The sequence below is a fragment of the Martes martes genome, assembly GCF_963455335.1.
Source record: "Martes martes genome assembly, chromosome: 8".
In the NCBI taxonomy this organism is placed as follows: domain Eukaryota; kingdom Metazoa; phylum Chordata; class Mammalia; order Carnivora; family Mustelidae; genus Martes; species Martes martes.
Window position 1 is genome coordinate 88015355 of NC_137895.1, and position 16036 is coordinate 88031390.

Consider the following 16036-nt stretch of genomic DNA (forward strand, 5'->3'; position numbering starts at 1 on the left):
CTCCTGTGACTCCCACACACCAGCCCTTCCCCCTTCCTTTCAGACAGTAGGCCCCTCACTCCCCACCAGAGTCCCTACGCCCCTTCATCCCCCGTGCGTACACATGAACCGGACTCCAGGTTTTTCTGCTTCATCCCAACTCCCGTCCTCTCCTTCTTCCACCCCTCCCCACCCTCTAGTGCCTCCAGCCAGCTGTCCAGCTCCCAAATTCCAGCCACGAGTCCCGGGAACAAAGCAAGAAAAATCAGAGTAATTTGGGAAGTAAACAGAAACTGGGAAGGGAGCGGGGAGAGAAAAGTGGGGAGGACCCAGGTGGGGGGGGCCCTCTCCAGTCCCACCCAGTTTAGGGAATGCCCCTGCCTTCTCCCCCACCCCCCCTTCACCTGGCTCTTAAAGGGCCCAGCCCCTGACCGGCGGCTACTTAAGGCAGAGGGGCGGCGGCGGGCAGCAGCTGTGCTGCGAGGGCTCTGGGAGGAGTGGACCCGGCAAAAATCCTGACCATGACCCCCCACAGGCTGCTGCTGCCCCTGCTGCTGCTAACTCTGCTGTTCGCTGCCCGCTCAGGAGCTGCCTTGGCACGGTGCCCAGGCTGCGGGCAGGGGGTGCAGGCGGGTTGTCCGGGGGCTTGCGTGGAGGAGGAGGATGGGGGGCCGCCGGCGGAGGCCTGTACGGAAGCTGGGGGCTGTCTCAGGAGGGAGGGGCAGCAGTGCGGGGTCTACACCCCCAACTGCGTCCCAGGACTGCAGTGCCACCCGCCCGAGGAAGAGGAGGCGCCTTTGCGGGCACTGCTGCTGGGCCGCGGCCGCTGCCGCCGGGCTCGCGGGCCCCAGGGTGAGTCGGCGCCCCGCCCCTGCCCCGCCCACTTGAGCCCCGCAAAGCCGCGGGCAGGGTCCTGGAGAGCAGGGACCTGCCAGCCTCTGGATTCTGTCAGCGATGCTTCTTCTTCTTAGCCCGGGGTCAGGGCGCGGTGTGGTGGTGAAGGGACGTTTTGGGGGTGAAGGGACAAGGGCGGGAAGCAGCTAGAAGGTTGGGGTGTGGCTACAGGCTCTGGGGACAAAGCAGGGAAATGTCTGAGCTCTTAACCCCCCCCCCCATTTATTTTCTCTTGAAGGGAAAGGTGAGCATGGAGGGGTTTAGGGCCATGCCATATGCCACAGCATCCCTGCTCCTTCCCTCAACCCCCCACCTCCATCCCCCACTCCCAGCTGGAGAAAGGACCCAGATGTTGTTCCCAGCTTCCATTTGGAGAAGGAGAGAAGGGAATCCAGACTCCAGAATCCTGCACACACTGAGAAATAGCCCCCCCCTTCTCCCCTTAATATCAGGGTGTCCAAAGCACCTGAGCATGGGCTCTAGAACAGAAAATGACCCAAACCCAGAACTGTTTCAGACTAGACTAGGGTCAGAGGGCAGGCTCTGGGGGCCTCAAGAGAAGGGGATAGAGGTGGGAAAAGAAGGAATCTGCCAAATCAGGGTTATGATTTAAAGCTGCTCAGAACCCTCCACCCACCCTACCCCACCCTACCCCAGGGAGGAAAATAGAAGTCTGAGTCATTGGGTGGGTGGGACAGAAGTGAGTCAGAATCCAAAAGACGGGGGGGGGGGGGGGGGGCAGCAAGGACAGGAGAGGGCAGTAAATGAAAGCAGTCCCCCCACCCCAGGGGCATCTGAGCTCCTGGTTTCTTTCATGGGAAGGGTTGAGAAGTTAACTGGGAGTTTCTTTCAGTCCAAATGCCTTTGTCTGGGCTACTAGGGGTTCTCATAGAAAGGGTTGTCTAGGTGGGTGGGAGAAGGTAGTGGGAGCATGGTTGTGGTAGGGTGCTAAATGGAGGGAATGAGGGGCAAGGTCTGAGAAGGGTGGAGGAAGAAGGATCAGAATCAGGATTGCAGAGGGACTGGCTCTTGGGCTGCTGGTATAAGGCAGGTGGGAGCAACTGTCTAGGCTTGAGGACTGGGTACTTGAGCAAAGCTTGTCTTTGGGCACAGAAAGGAAGAGCTGATCCCTTTGGGGCCATAAGATGTAATTTTACAGCTGAGACAAGTTCCAAACAGTGCATACTCCCCTCCCTGCCTTTCCTCACCCTGACATCCTGGTGGTCCCAATTTATTTCCTCACCCCTTCCCATCCTGAGCTTTCCTAGGCTCCTCAGACACCATGTATGACACTTTCTCCAGAGCCAAGAACAGCCTGAAAGTTAGAAGCCCCTCATTCCCTGCATCTTTGCAACCTGTCCTCTGCCTGTCCTGGTCAAGGGCTGAATCATACCTGCTCCTGGGACCCCTGGGGTTGAGGTGGGTTGAGATAGGTTGAGATATGGGGGACCAGAAGGGAGAGGCCCCCACTGCAGTGCCCCAAAAGTAACCATGTCTAAAGCCTGGGAGGGATGGGCTGAGTCACAGCAGGTTCACACGGGGGACACACATTCCACTTGGGTCCCCGCTAACCCCCTCCCACAGCCCTTGCTCTTCTGCCTCATCTCCTTGGCTTGGTGCACCCCCTGCTGGCTTCTGGGGGGAACAGCCAGGTCTTTTCACCCCAAGCCCAAGGCCTCCCAATATATTTGTACTTACACTCTGTGTTTGCTTTCCAAAGTGCTTCTGCCTTAAGACTAGTCTGGACATATTGTCAGGAAAGGTAATATCACTCTTTGTCAGAGAGAGAAACTGAGGCCAGAAGAAGGTACAGGTGGAGGCAAGTTCTAACTGCCCTCATTTCCACTGCTTAGAAAGATCTTCTCTTCCTCCCACTTCAGGGAGTCAGGGTGAGCAAGGCTCTCTTTCATTTGGTTCTGGTCTTTGACTCCCAATTTCTGGACTCTTCCTCCCCCATTCCTCTTGTGGCTGTAGGAGAGAATCCTAAGGAGAGCAAACCCCAAGCAGGGACCACTCGTCCCCAAGACGTGAACCGCAGAGACCAACAGAGGAATCCAGGGGCCTCTACCACTGCGGGCCGGCCCAGTCCTGGGGGTGTCCAAGACACCGAGATGGTGCGTTTGCGACTGGCAGAGAGCCGGAGGGATGGGGAGCCCTGGACACTCCCATCACAGGCTGTCCTCTTGGGCGTGGAGAGTTTTCCCATGTGCACGTCCTGGGAGCCCACCTTGGGGAGCCAGGGATGGCATGGTGGAGCTAGGCTGGGCTGGTTCTGAGCTGCCTGCTATCCCTCCTCCCAGGGCCCGTGCCGCAGACATCTGGACTCAGTGCTCCAGCAACTACAGACTGAGGTGTACCGAGGGGCTCATACCCTCTACGTGCCTAACTGTGACCATCGGGGCTTCTACCGGAAGCGGCAGGTGAGGCCCCTAGTCTCCTCTCTGCCCCTTGGTCCAGCAGCATGAGGTGCCTACCAGGGATGGGGTAAGGGGCGCTTACAAAGGGCATTAAGGAGACTGTCCCTGCCTTTAAGATCTCCCCACTTTAGGACCCACACAAACACAGAGAACAGCCACATGCTATAGTAATGGAGCCAGACTGCCTGACTCAGGAATGCCTAAGTCCCCAGCTCACACTGGTGAGGCAGCTCTGGTGACCTAGGGGCCTAGGGGCTGTGAACTCACAGGGAGAATTTGCATTTCTAAGCTGTCCCTAGTGCTGATGCCCCTGGCTGGTTTGGGAACCTCACCTTGACAACTATGGTTCAGGCCTGGAAGGATAGGGCCAATTTAGTGGGTGAAGAAGAGTAGAGCAAGAGACTCAGTACCCATGGGCCCTCCTGTCCCTCCTGCCAGAGCCTGACGGTGGCCCCTCTGATCCTCTGTGCCTCTCTCCCCAGTGCCGTTCCTCCCAGGGGCAGCGCCGAGGTCCCTGCTGGTGTGTGGATCGGATGGGCCAGCCCCTGCCAGGGTCCCCGGATGGCGATGGAAGCTCCTCTTGCCCCCCTGGGAGCAGCGGCTAAGACTGGAGGGGTGGGGTGGGGAGATGCAGCAGGGCCCCCGGAAGGAGCATGGGGCTGCCACCTTGGGTTATTCGTTGAGTGATGAGTAACTCAGGAGCCCTGAGCCCCATACTCCACCTTCAGGCCCTACCCCCACTGTCCCCCCTCACCCCTGGGACCCCACACATGGGAAGATTGTTAGAGTGGGCTTTGGGTGTGAATAAAGCTGTGTTGGGGGTCTCTGGCCTACGTCTCTGTGTCTCTACCTCTCACATGTATGGAGCTCCAGCCCTTCTTTCTCCCACCTTCTGGCGGCCACTGGCGGAGATTTCCAACCCTCAAGCCTCTCCTAGCTACCCACCAGGGAGTGGGAGCAGGACAGACATGGAGGCCATGGCCTTTTTCTCAGTTTGTGACCTTGTTTCTAACACTAATATTTGGACACAAGGGGAGAGGGGAGAGAAAGGATTAATAATTAATCCCCAGCAGGAACCCAACAAAGAGGAACTCTCGAAACACTTACCTTTCTGTTACATCCTACTAAAAAGGGAAGGAAAGTCTTACTTATCGAGCCCCTCCCATGGGCCAGACCCTGGAGCGTGTGCTTCTCCGTGGACTGCCTCATTGTGTGCTTACAATAACCTTGTCAGGTAGGGACTATTGCCCCTGTTTTTACAGAGGAGGAAACTGTGGCTTCCAATATTTAGGTCACTTGCCTGAAGTTACACAGCTGGTAAATGGAGATTTAAATCTTGTTCTTCCGTCTGTGACAATGCCTGGCCTTCCCTAGACCCAGAATAAGTGTTTGTTCTGCGTCCTCTCTGCCCACACGCTAACCCCAGCAGGTGTAGGGAAGAGCTGCTGCTTGGGAGCCCTGGCACCCAGCCCTTCCTGGAGGGGCCACAGCATCACCTTTGTCACAGGTGGCACCCCATCATAACATGAATCACACACGTACAAGATGCCTTATCGCACCGTCTAAGGGAGCGGAGCTCACTGTTACCTGAAGAGCCTGCAGGCTGCTGGGAAGGCGAGTCGTGCTAGGCGACAAGCCCCCCTCCCCACGACACACAGAGATGCAAAGCCACCGTTCTAGGCGTGGCTCCCTCAGCTGGACATCTGGGTGGCAGCTTGGGCTGCTGGGGGTGGCAACCATTCCTGGGACAGCCAGCAGTCTGGAACTGAGAAGCGTTACCCTCTAACCTGCTGAGCTCCTGGAGGTTCCCTCCTCCTGAAAGGACTTTAGTCTTTGGAGCTGTCCGATGAGCTGAGTGAGATAAGAGCTTGGCAGGCTGCGAAGGAAGGGAGGGGACACTTCTCTGCCACTTCGCCGCCGCCTGCTGACCCGTCAAGACTCACATCATGGAGCCAAAGGCGGCCCGATTGCGGAGGGGAGAAGGGTTGAGAGAAAAGCAAGAGGACCGACCCTCAGCAGAAGGTGAACCGCCCTGGAGGGGTGGGCAGAGAGCTCAAGGGGGCTGGAGGTGGGGACGCCTTGTTGAGAGGGCATCCCTGCTGTCTTGGGAGGCAAGGGAAGGCAGCCGCTGTCTCTGCCCCTCATTGCCCAGCTAGGAGGGGGAAGTGAAAAGAGATATTCAGAGCTGAGGCCTTGCCCTATCTTGTGGGCTCTTTCACTCCTGAGGGTGAACCAAGTAACTTCCCGTTTCCCAGGTAATGTCATCAGGCTCCCAGTGGCCTCCTCACCCTCTGCAAAAAAAAAAACTTCCCCTTCTGATCACCCCACCGTGATACAAGATACTCCCCTGGTTGGGGGCAGGGAGGCTGCTGAGCTGACAGAAAGCGCTTCCTGGACAGAGGATGCTTCTGGGTCTGTCTGAGGTGGTAGAAGCCTAACTCCTCCCCCTTGGATATGCCCTTTGACCCCTCCTCCTAGGAAACACTGAGAAGGACAGAGGCATGGACTTGGTGCAATGGACCCGACATATGGAGGTGAGGGAAGTCAGAGGTTAGAGGTCAAGAGGGACAGGTCTTGGAGTGGAGGGGCTCAAACCCTTTAGATGAGGTGAGAGCTAAGGGTTAAGATAGAGGGGTCGGAAATACTTATCAGGAGGCCAGGGGCCCAAAGTCATCCAGTGAACAGTCTTCCGTTGGCGGGATAAAGGTCAGGAGAGGGAAGGCTGGGGAGAGGGAGAAGAGAGTAGGGTCAGAGAGGACAAGGTGGTCGGCATCCAGACCCTGGCCGTGGAAGTGGTTTTCCTTGGTCCTCACTGCTGCCCTGGGAAGCCAGGGAGAAAGAAGTCTGGGGGGAACCCCTGGGCCAGAGCCTTGCCTGTTCCCAGCACTTAGCGACATGGCCGGCGGGCAGAGAAGCTCAGCTAATACATGGTGAATGAGAGGACGGCTCACTGGGGGAGCGACCGCCGGCCTGCCCTGCTCTGTCCCGTAGGCTGTGAAGATGCAGCTGTTGGAGCAAGCTCAGGGACCGCTGATGGAGCTGCTGGACCGGGCCATGTGGGAGGCTGTTCAGTCCTATCCACCGCAAGGTGGACCTCCGCCCTCCGTGCCTCCAGATTCCTCGAGCAAGTGAGCGTCTGAGGAGCTGGGGGCTGGGTTCCTGTAGCAGGTGCCTCTGCCGCGAGGGTTATGAGCCCTAAGTATCATCTCATGCATCCTTCGTCAGTGCGGGCACGGCCCCGACGTCAACCTTCTCTCTGTTGTCCTTATGGCCTCTGCCTGCCTGACCCTGACCTCCACCTCTGGGCCTTGTTCTGCCCTGACCCTGACCTTCCACCTGGTCCTGCCCTCTGGCCCTCGCCCTGATCTTCCTCTACTACTGCCCTTGGCTCCCAAGTATCCACCTTCTGCAAGGCTCTGCTCTCTGCCCAGAGCCTTCTTCTCTCAGGTCCTGACCCAGAACAACTATCTTCATTCAGGGCCCGGGAGCCATCCCTGGGGAAACGGAAAATTTTCATCATCCGAAAGTCCCTGCTTGAGTAAGTCCAAATCACGGACCCGGGATGGGAGGAAAAGAAAGAGCTTCGGCTGGGGTCCAGGACCCCTCGATTCGAATCCTCAGGCTCTAGGGGTTTGGAGGGAAGACTTGGAGAGAGTTTCTAAAGTTCACGTTCCCCATTTGCCCTGGGCATGATTGTGGAAAAAAGGCCACCAGGATGAGAAGTCCCAGCCATGTCCCAGCCCTTAGCTGCAAGTTCCCAATCGCTAGTCCCCATCCCGTATGTGTGTCATGCCTGAGCTGGTCCCCATGACCTTGAGGACCCTCCCACACCAACATCAGGGCCCCTGTCCCTGCAGCGAGCTGATGGAAGTGCAACATTTCCGCACCATCTACCACATGTTCATCGCCGGCCTGTGTGTCTTCATCATCAGCACCCTGGCCATCGACTTCATCGACGAGGGCAGGTAGGCCTCCCTCCCACCTGGGATAGGCACACAGATCAGACCCCTAGGTCCCCAGTGTTCCACCTGCCACTGGCCTGAGCAACCACAGCCCGCCCCCAACTTTGATCCTTTGATTACCGGACACACATCACCGTCGCTTCCAACAAACTTGCCACCTAAAAGACACTCTTGGACTTCTTCCTTCCAGTCTTGGATGGCCCTTGGTCTGACCTCCCGGGTCAGCCACTCTGCGGACATTCTGTCTCCTGCCCAATGCTTCTCAGTAGCAGCCATGCCCTGAAGCAAATCCATGTGAACACACAGGCACACTTCCTACCTCTCACACTCCCTCCCAAGTCAGCACTGTTTGATCCAAGTAACCTCCATTGGGCACCTTCCAATTCCCCGACCTGAGGCCCAGAGATGAGAGCCAGACCCCATCCCAGTCTCTGAGGCACTCCCAGTCTTGTGGGGAACCCAGACATGCCCACTGACATCCCCCCAGAGCACGGCCAACTCTGGGGATGAGTCTCAGAGAGGTGAAGAGCCCGGGGTGGGGGTCTGTATTTACACCTCCCCTGTCTCACCGGAAGTACAGTTTAGGAAGCAGTAAAAAGAAGAGGACCAAGAATCTGTGGTTTCAGCAACAGAATTGCCTTCTGGCAAAATCTTTATTAATTATATGAGGAATAGAAGGATCAAATCTCAGTAAAAAGTTCGAATACACGTAAAAGTGACAGTCCTTCCTGACCACTCCACCAGCCCCAGACCGCTGTCAGAGGTAACATTTTTAACAGTTTTGAGAGTTTCCCTCCAGGGCATTTTTCCATACATTCACATCCGCATGTGCATAAGAACCAAGAAGGTGTCTGTTGTGAGGCTTTGCATAAATAAGATACTTACTGTACTTACTGTTGTGTTGGTTTTTTTTTTAAAGATTTTATTTATTTATTTGACAGAGAGAGAGATCACAAGTAGGCAGAGAGGCAGGCAGAGAGAGAGGGAGAAGCGGGCTCCCCGCTGAGGAGAGAGCCCGATGCGGGGCTCGATCCCAGAACCCTGAGATCATGACCTGAGCCACGCAGGCGTCCTACTGTTGTGTTTTTAGTCCTTAATAACTTATCTTCCTATCTTAGAGATTTGTCCATGTCAGCGCACTGTCCTTTACTCATTCATGGACATTTAGGTGGCTTCCAATTTTTCCCCGTTACAAACCATACAATCTAAACATAAGCAAATAAAACACCCAACGACCTGCTTTCTACTAACTCCGTCTACAGCTACAGACACTCCAAAAGAACACAACTAACGGAAATCAAAGCTAAACTCTGAATACCCCGTATTTTAATACCAGCAGCATACAAAGTTCTGAGCCCTCCTGCAACACCCTAAGATTCAGAGAGCTCTAAAGGTCATGCGTAAGCAAAACCACCCCACGATTGAGTCTTTTCAGGCAACACCCTGTGCTAGAACTTCGGGACAACAGAGGTGCCATCTTGAAAACCTTCAGATATGGGGCGCTGGTAACTTTCACAAAATACCTTGGTTTATCTTCCAAGAGCTCTGACTGCAGAGGGAGGGGACAAGGATGGGCCACACGTTTGTCTCCTTTGTTTCTCCCTCTCCATTCCAAGGCTGATGCTGGAGTTTGACCTACTGATCTTCAGCTTTGGACAGCTGCCCTTGGCGCTGATGACGTGGGTCCCCATGTTCCTGTCCACTCTGCTGGTGCCCTACCAGGCCCTGCGGCTGTGGGCGAGGCCCCGGGCTGGAGGGGCCTGGACGCTGGGGGTGGGCCTAGGCTGCGTGCTGCTGGCCGCCCACAACGCGGTGCTCTGCGTCCTCCCGGTCCACGTGGCCCTGAAGTACCAGCTCCCGCCAGCCTCGCGCTGTGTCCTAGTCTTCGAGCAGGTAGGTGATGGGCGAGACGAAGCTGGGGGCGGGGGAGGCACTAGATGCTGTAGTACTGGTGGGGGCGGAGCTAGTTTCTAGGGGCGGAGTCCGTCTTCAAGGGTTTGAGCGCACCTCCGAGGAAATATGCTGCTGTGCAAATGAAATAGGACTTTGCAAGGAGTCGCCGGGGTTGGCTGGCTGGAGGCTCCGCCCTGGCCTTTCCTGTACCCGTTTACCCTTGACTCATCCCAGGAGCGACCTGTTAGGCTATAAGACTATCAGACAAAAAGATAAAATACGGGCTTTGACGGTACAGATTTTGCAATCCACCTGCCTCTCTTCCGTAAAGGAGCGCACAGAGATGTTAAGTGATTAGCTCAAAGCCACACAGCAACTTAACCTCCTTTCCATTCCATCTCAGGTCAGGCTCCTGATGAAGAGCTACTCCTTCTTGAGAGAGGCTGTGCCTGGAGCTCTTTGTGCCAGAGTAGGTGAGGCCTTGCGCCCCCCGCTGTGAACTCAGGCCCTTTGTCTGTTTGAGTGAAGTCAGCGGTTGCAGGATTCTCATACAAGCTCTGGCTTCCTGAGCCTGTGCTGCCCCTAGGGCAGAACTCTGGCCTCGCAGCTGGACTCTGTGGGCCTTAGTCATCAGGCATTCTCAAGTCCAGCCTCTGAGATATGGCGCCTCTGACACCCAGGACTTCTGGCACTTTCCAACTTCCAGGCCTAGCCTGGAAAGACCCAGGGTATGAGAGCCTTATATTAGGAAGTCAGAACAGGAGAGAAAGAATGTGTGGTGGAACTTGTGGGTGCCAAATGAAAAATGACAAAGCAGGTCCTGTACCAGGAAGTAGGGTGCCTGGAATGGAAGCAAAAGAAGGGTGTCAAAGAGCAGCTTCAGCTCCTGCGTAGTCTCGCCTTCCCTGCCACACCTCCAGACCCAATATCCAGCCCCTCACCAATCCCCTGAACCCCTGTCCTACCCAGCCCTCCACCCACCCGGCCCTTCCCCAGCCCCCACCCCTTTCCCACCCTCTCTCCCTTCCCCCTTCACTGACGGAGCCCTCTCACGCTTCCCCAGGTGATGGCAAACAAGCCCCCAGTTTCTCCAGCTACCTCTACTTCCTCTTCTGCCCTACACTCATCTACAGGAAGACTTACCCCAGGTAAGACCCTGTACCTCTTTCCCAAATGCCCAGGCCCATCAGGGACATTGCCCTTCTCTTTTCCTCTCTCTGGGGTCTTTAGCCTCACCCCAGACCCTGGCCAGTTTCTCAAGAAGCTTCCCATAATTACAATGGGAAATAAGTGGCAGGTAGACTATCCCTTCTCCTTTGCACAGCCCATGGTGACACGAGAGTGACCAACTGTCCTGGCTTGCCAAGGGCTGCCCCAGTTTTAGTACCAAAAATCCTCCACCTTGGGAAACCCGTCAGTCTGGAGCAAACTCCTGATGGTTAGTCACTTTAGTTGACATTCAAGCTAAAAATCCATTTGCCGTGTCTATTATGGATGGTGCAGAATGTTCTAGACCTTTACCTCCCCAGATTATCCTCCCAGGCCTGAGGAACTGCAGGAGATTCGGAGAGAGGGCCTGTGCCTCTGCAGGCAGGGAACAAAATAAAAGGATGGGAAACATGTTATCCCCATTGCTGTTGCAGGACACCCAACGTCAGGTGGAATTATGTGGCCAAGAACTTCGCCCAGGTCAGAAGATGGCGTAGAAGGGCAGACACGTGGTGGCTGAGGAGGCATTTCTGGGAGTGAGGTGGGGGATGCTAGGGAGGAGGGCAGAGGGTGGTGCTAAGGTAAGAGGAGGCAGGTGCTGGGCTAGAATGCAATTCCAGAAGGAGGGGGAGCTGCTTGTGACCCCTTTTAAAGTGACGTGTCCCCCAACCCTCCCACACCCCTCCCCAGGCCCTGGGCTGCGTGCTGTATGCCTGTTTCATCCTGAGCCGTCTCTGCGTTCCTGTCTTTGCCAACATGAGCCGGGAGCCCTTCAGCACCCGGGCTCTGGTGCTCTCCATCATGCATGCCACGTTGCCAGGTGTGGCCACCAAAGGCAGGGCTGGGGGGGGCTGCACCCGGGTGAAGGCTTCCTAGTAGGGGACTCCTCCCTCCCCTTGCTCTTTCCCTTCAGTCAGGTTCAACACCTCCTGCCCCCGGAACCTCTCCCACGTGCGGCCCCTCCCATCATGGCTCACTTCAGATGAACACTCCACTCTCTCTCTTTCCGTATTGGCCTCCTCACCTGTCTCCTTACCCCTTCAATCTTTCCTCCCCCGCCTGTCCCCAACACTGCTGCCCAGATGAACATCCCTCCTCCAGGTTTAGTCATTCCCCACCCTGCTTCAAAAACTCCAGTGACTCCCCATTGCTGGCCTCTCCAGATATAGTTTGACCCCTTGGCCTGGAATTCAAGGCCCCTTCCCAGAAAGCCCCTCCTGTCTTCTCATCCTGCCCCAGGCTCCGGCCATTCCTTGAAACATACTCACTTTCATGCCTCCCGGCCTTTGCTGATACTGGTCCCTCAGCTTGGACTTCCTTTCCCTTTTTCCAGCAGCGAAGTCCGGTCTGTTTTTGGAGCCTCCACCTCCAGGAAGCCTTTCAGTTTTAGCCATCAATCACCATGACTCACCCCTTTTTCTGCACTGCTAAGCCCATCAATGGCCACCATGCTTAGCTCCCAGCACACTTGACCTTGATGCATGGTTGGACATGTCTCTGTCCCTATCTCTGCCTGTCTCTGTCTGCTCGCTCTCTCTCTTCAACCACTCCATGAACTCCTGAGGGTCAGGGGCTTTGGGCTTCATCTGTGCATCCCCAGCATCCAACATGGGGTTCATGAGCAGATGGATGGATTAATAAATGCATGAGTTAGTGAGTGACAAATAAGTGGTTGGTAGGATTTGGGGCCCTGGTTGCCAATGAGGGGCCCTTGGAGCTTCCCAGGGGATCCAGATGGGCCAGTGTGACCTTCAGCCCTTGTCCCCACTCACCAGGCATCTTCATGCTGCTGCTCATCTTCTTTGCCTTCCTCCACTGCTGGCTCAACGCCTTCGCAGAGATGCTACGATTTGGAGACAGAATGTTCTACCGGGTGGGGCCTGGACCTGACCCCTTGGGAGCTGGATGCAGGGAGGGCTGGAGAGTGATCTGGGGAGGTTGGTGGCTCCATGGGGTGTCACCTCCGCTGTGCCATCAGTCTCCCACGTGAGAAACGGGCTGCCCTGGATATGGTTCTGATGTCACCCCTCCACCTCCTGACTAGCCAGGGCCAACAGCTCTCGTTCGCATCTTACTTTGGAATCGTCTTCCCCTGAGAGGGAGCAAAGGAGGGAGGTCCCCAGATCCTGAAGAGGCAGCTGGGAGAGTGCCTTCTGTCTCTCTTCAGCCAGGGGCCAGCCCCCTGGGGAACACTGGGACAGGGTACAGGAAGCAAGGAGGAGCAGCTGGGGCCCAAGAAGAGTCAGGACCCTGATGCTCACCTCCTTCCCCCAACCCTGACCCCATTCTTCCCCCAGGACTGGTGGAACTCGACGTCCTTCTCCAACTACTACCGCACTTGGAACGTGGTGGTCCATGACTGGCTATACAGCTACGTCTATCAAGATGGGCTGTGGGTACGGGCTCAGCGGACTGCCTTCCCCCTGCCCCTCCAGCTCCCACAGCTAGTAGAGTCTTTCTCAGGACATTCTCTTTCCCTCTGTCTACACCATTCACCTTTTCCAGACCCAGGGGCCCCCTTGACCTCCATCTACGCTATTCTACCCAACCCAGTGGACAGAAAATCCTCCTTAGGGTCTAACTTCCTACCTTCCTTATCCTTTTTTTTTTTCAAAGATTTTATTTATTTATTTGACAGACAGAGATCACAAGTAGGCAGAGAGGCAGGCAGAGAGAGAGGAGGAAGCAGGCTCCCCATGGAGCAGAGAGCCCGATGCGGGGCTCAATCCCAGAACCCTGGGATCATGACCTGAGCCCAAGGCAGAGGCTTTAACCCACTGAGCCACCCAGGCGCCCCCTTCCTTCCTTATCCTTAACTCCACCCCCCACAGCATTTCCCCCTCCTTAGACTCCTCAGGAACATGCATATAGCGACTCTCAGTTACCAAGACTTTTCACATACATGATCTGCCCAGTAACCCTGACAAGTATCATTATATCCCCTTTTAAAGATTGCATTAGCCCAAAGAACTAACAAAATGCTCTTAAATAAGATATACCAGCCCTTCAGACCCCAAATCCCATATTCTTTCCATTGTACCATACACTCTCCTGGTTTCCTTAAAGAGGGGAATCTTTGTGGAGAAGTCTTGAGGAGACTTATTCCACCCTCCTCCCCCCACCCCTGCCAGCTCCTTGGCAGCCGGGCCCGAGGGGCCGCCATGCTGGGTGTGTTCCTGGTTTCTGCCGTGGTCCATGAGTACATCTTCTGCTTTGTCCTGGGATTCTTCTACCCCGTCATGCTGATACTCTTCTTAGTTATTGGAGGTGAGCTGGGCCTCCGTGTGCCACAGGAGGGGGAGCCATCCAGAGGGAGGAAGCCTGGAGTCCTGCTTCTGGAAATTCCAGACTAACAGGGGAGGACACACACCCTTCTGGAGGAGGAAGCATGAAAGTTGGGGTGTAAAGGAACTTGGGAACAGGGAGGGAGGCAGCAGGGGTTTTCTTGGGGGATGTGGGAGAAGATTTCTGGCTGGAGGGGAGCATCTGAGCGGGGCACACATAGAGGGAGATGAGGGGGAGAAGTGGCGTGAAGATGGAAGGTTTAGTATAAGATCCAGAATACTGCTGTATAAACTGAGGAATCCTGCTTTCACATGAGCCACTTGAGATCTCTATGGGTTGCTAGATCTGGGTTCAAGTTCCTGTTCCATCACTCCCCAGTGCCCTGGGATGAGAAGGCAGCCAGGGAGATGAGATGTCTGGAGTTGGAGTAACAAGCTTTCCTCTCACATCAGGGCTGATGAACTTCATGATGCATGACCGGCACACGGGCCCGGCATGGAATGTGTTAATGTGGACCATGCTTTTTCTGGGCCAAGGCATCCAGGTCAGCCTGTACTGCCAGGAATGGTACGCTCGGCGACACTGCCCCCTCCCCCAGGTAAGGGACCACGACCGTCACTCAGCTCCCTATCCAGAAGAACACACCTCCCCTCCACAACAGCCAGCCCTCTGTTGTTCCCCAATTCAACAGCCATTTGGTCAGGGACCAGGGCCTGGTGTGGGGGCTTCTGTGTCTTGGATGTGTAGGGTGGGCACAGGGGAACTCATGTACAATTCACCTCTCTCCGGCACAGACGACCTTCTGGGGGCTGGTGACACCTCGATCTTGGTCCTGCCATACCTAGAGATCAGAGCACCCTCACTGCCCAGATGATACCACCAAGTTCTTCTCTGCCTGCAAAGCCCGGGACCAGGGTGCCTCTCCCTGCACTCCTAGATCTAGCTCCAAGTCAAGGGGGCCTGGCAGGCATGACCCACCAGGGAACTCCAGAGACGGAGATCCATGGACCCAGAGGGCCACTCAGCACAGACACGGAATGGTGGTGGCTCTTGAGCCTCCAGCCCCCTAGACCAGGCACAGAGCCCCTTCCTACCTCATGACTGTCCAGACTTGGGAAGACTTGAAGGATCTTACAGATCTGGTCAATGCAGGGTGACCTAAAGAAGCCGGGGCCACCAAGGTCTGAGAAGGGTTTGGCTGGCTTTTTGTACTGTTTGCAGTACAATAATAAACTGTGTCTCTTTTTATTTATTCGTTTATTCCTTCATTCATTCTTTGTTGAAGACCCACTTTGACAGGCACACTGGAAGAGCTGGGTCCCCAGAGGCAAGATTGTGTGGTGGGAGGGGCTGAGGGTCTTGGATGACATCCATTGCCTTTTTTTTTTTTTTAAGATTTTATTTATTCATTTGGCAGAGAGAGAGATCACAAATAGGCAGAGGCAGGCCGAGAGAGAGGAAGGGAAGCAGGCTCCCTGCCGAACAGAGAGCCTGATGCGGGCCTCGATCACAGGACCCTGAGATCATGACCCGAGCCGAAGGCAGAGGCTTAACCCACTGAGCCACCCAGGCGCCCCATCATCCATTGCCTTTTTAATGCCATCCCCTCCCCAAAACCCAACTTCACCCTCCTTTCCACCTCTACTCCCCCTTCACCTCACATTTCCACACCCCTTAATCCTTCTGCTCCCAGCAACCTCAGGTGCATCTGGGACGGCCCACAGCAGACCCAGGAGAGAAAGTGCCTGTACAGTCCTGATGCAATTATCTCACCTTCCTGAGCCCCATTTTCCACAGCTATAAGGGGACCTTAAAATGAAGAGTGTCCTGACCACACGGGTTCAGAATGTCAAAAGATTCATGTTCAGCACCATTCCAGAAACCAGACTGTGTAGTCACTCTAATGAGAGGATCGTTTCTGTCCTCCTTACGCAGGTCCCCCCTCACCTGGTGTGGGGAAGACATCTAGACCAGTAAACTTTTAGGGAACTTAGCCCTGGGACACAGAGGATCAGACAAACCAGGATTCCTGAGAGAGGGATAGGTACTTCTTTTTTTAATGAGAACCTTTTTAAAAATTATTTTATTTATTTATTTTTGCATGCATGCAAGAGAGAGCGAGCACAAGCAGGGGGATGGGCAGAAGGAGAAGCAGACTCCCCGCTGAGCAGGGACCCTGATGCAGAGCTTGATCCTAGAACCCTGGGATGACAACCTGAGCCAAAAGGGGATGTTCAACTGACTGAGCCACCCAGGGGCCCAGTACTTCTTTTTTTTTTCTTTTCCATGTTAACAGTGTGAATGGATATCTTTTCATGTCAAGAATATAGATCTATTTCCTCACTTTTACTTACTGCATGTATACACTAGAAGTTATTTAACTATTTACATACGTTT

General features: G+C 55.2%; 2 protein-coding genes across 2 annotated transcripts; both read left to right on the top strand.

Annotated features, from left to right (window-relative positions):
* Positions 1–246: 246 nt before the first annotated feature.
* On the top strand, positions 247–4121 carry IGFBP6 (insulin like growth factor binding protein 6). Its single transcript, XM_080811456.1, has 4 exons — positions 247–831; positions 2848–2987; positions 3174–3293; positions 3773–4121. Exons 1-4 carry the CDS (start codon positions 501–503, stop codon positions 3893–3895), a joined length of 714 nt encoding a protein of 237 aa, XP_080667582.1. The 5' UTR covers positions 247–500; the 3' UTR covers positions 3896–4121.
* Positions 4122–5050: 929 nt separating this feature from the next.
* SOAT2 (sterol O-acyltransferase 2) lies at positions 5051–14891 on the top strand. The gene is made up of 15 exons (XM_080811457.1): positions 5051–5312; positions 5769–5824; positions 6282–6418; positions 6769–6828; positions 7148–7255; positions 8869–9145; positions 9549–9618; positions 10209–10293; positions 10789–10834; positions 11045–11174; positions 12130–12227; positions 12652–12750; positions 13486–13621; positions 14092–14237; positions 14434–14891. Exons 1-15 carry the CDS (start codon positions 5237–5239, stop codon positions 14482–14484), a joined length of 1575 nt encoding a protein of 524 aa, XP_080667583.1. The 5' UTR covers positions 5051–5236; the 3' UTR covers positions 14485–14891.
* Positions 14892–16036: the final 1145 nt, after the last annotated feature.

Coding starts and splice junctions, on each gene's coding strand:
- IGFBP6 (XM_080811456.1), top strand. CDS start 501: ATGACCCCCCACAGGCTGCTGCTGCCCCTGCTGCTGCTAACTCTGCTG. Junction 832..2,847: donor CCGGGCTCGCGGGCCCCAGG/GTGAGTCGGCGC, acceptor TTGTGGCTGTAG/GAGAGAATCCTAAGGAGAGC. Junction 2,988..3,173: donor GTGTCCAAGACACCGAGATG/GTGCGTTTGCGA, acceptor CCCTCCTCCCAG/GGCCCGTGCCGCAGACATCT.
- SOAT2 (XM_080811457.1), top strand. CDS start 5,237: ATGGAGCCAAAGGCGGCCCGATTGCGGAGGGGAGAAGGGTTGAGAGAA. Junction 6,829..7,147: donor ATCCGAAAGTCCCTGCTTGA/GTAAGTCCAAAT, acceptor CTGTCCCTGCAG/CGAGCTGATGGAAGTGCAAC. Junction 12,751..13,485: donor TCTATCAAGATGGGCTGTGG/GTACGGGCTCAG, acceptor CACCCCTGCCAG/CTCCTTGGCAGCCGGGCCCG.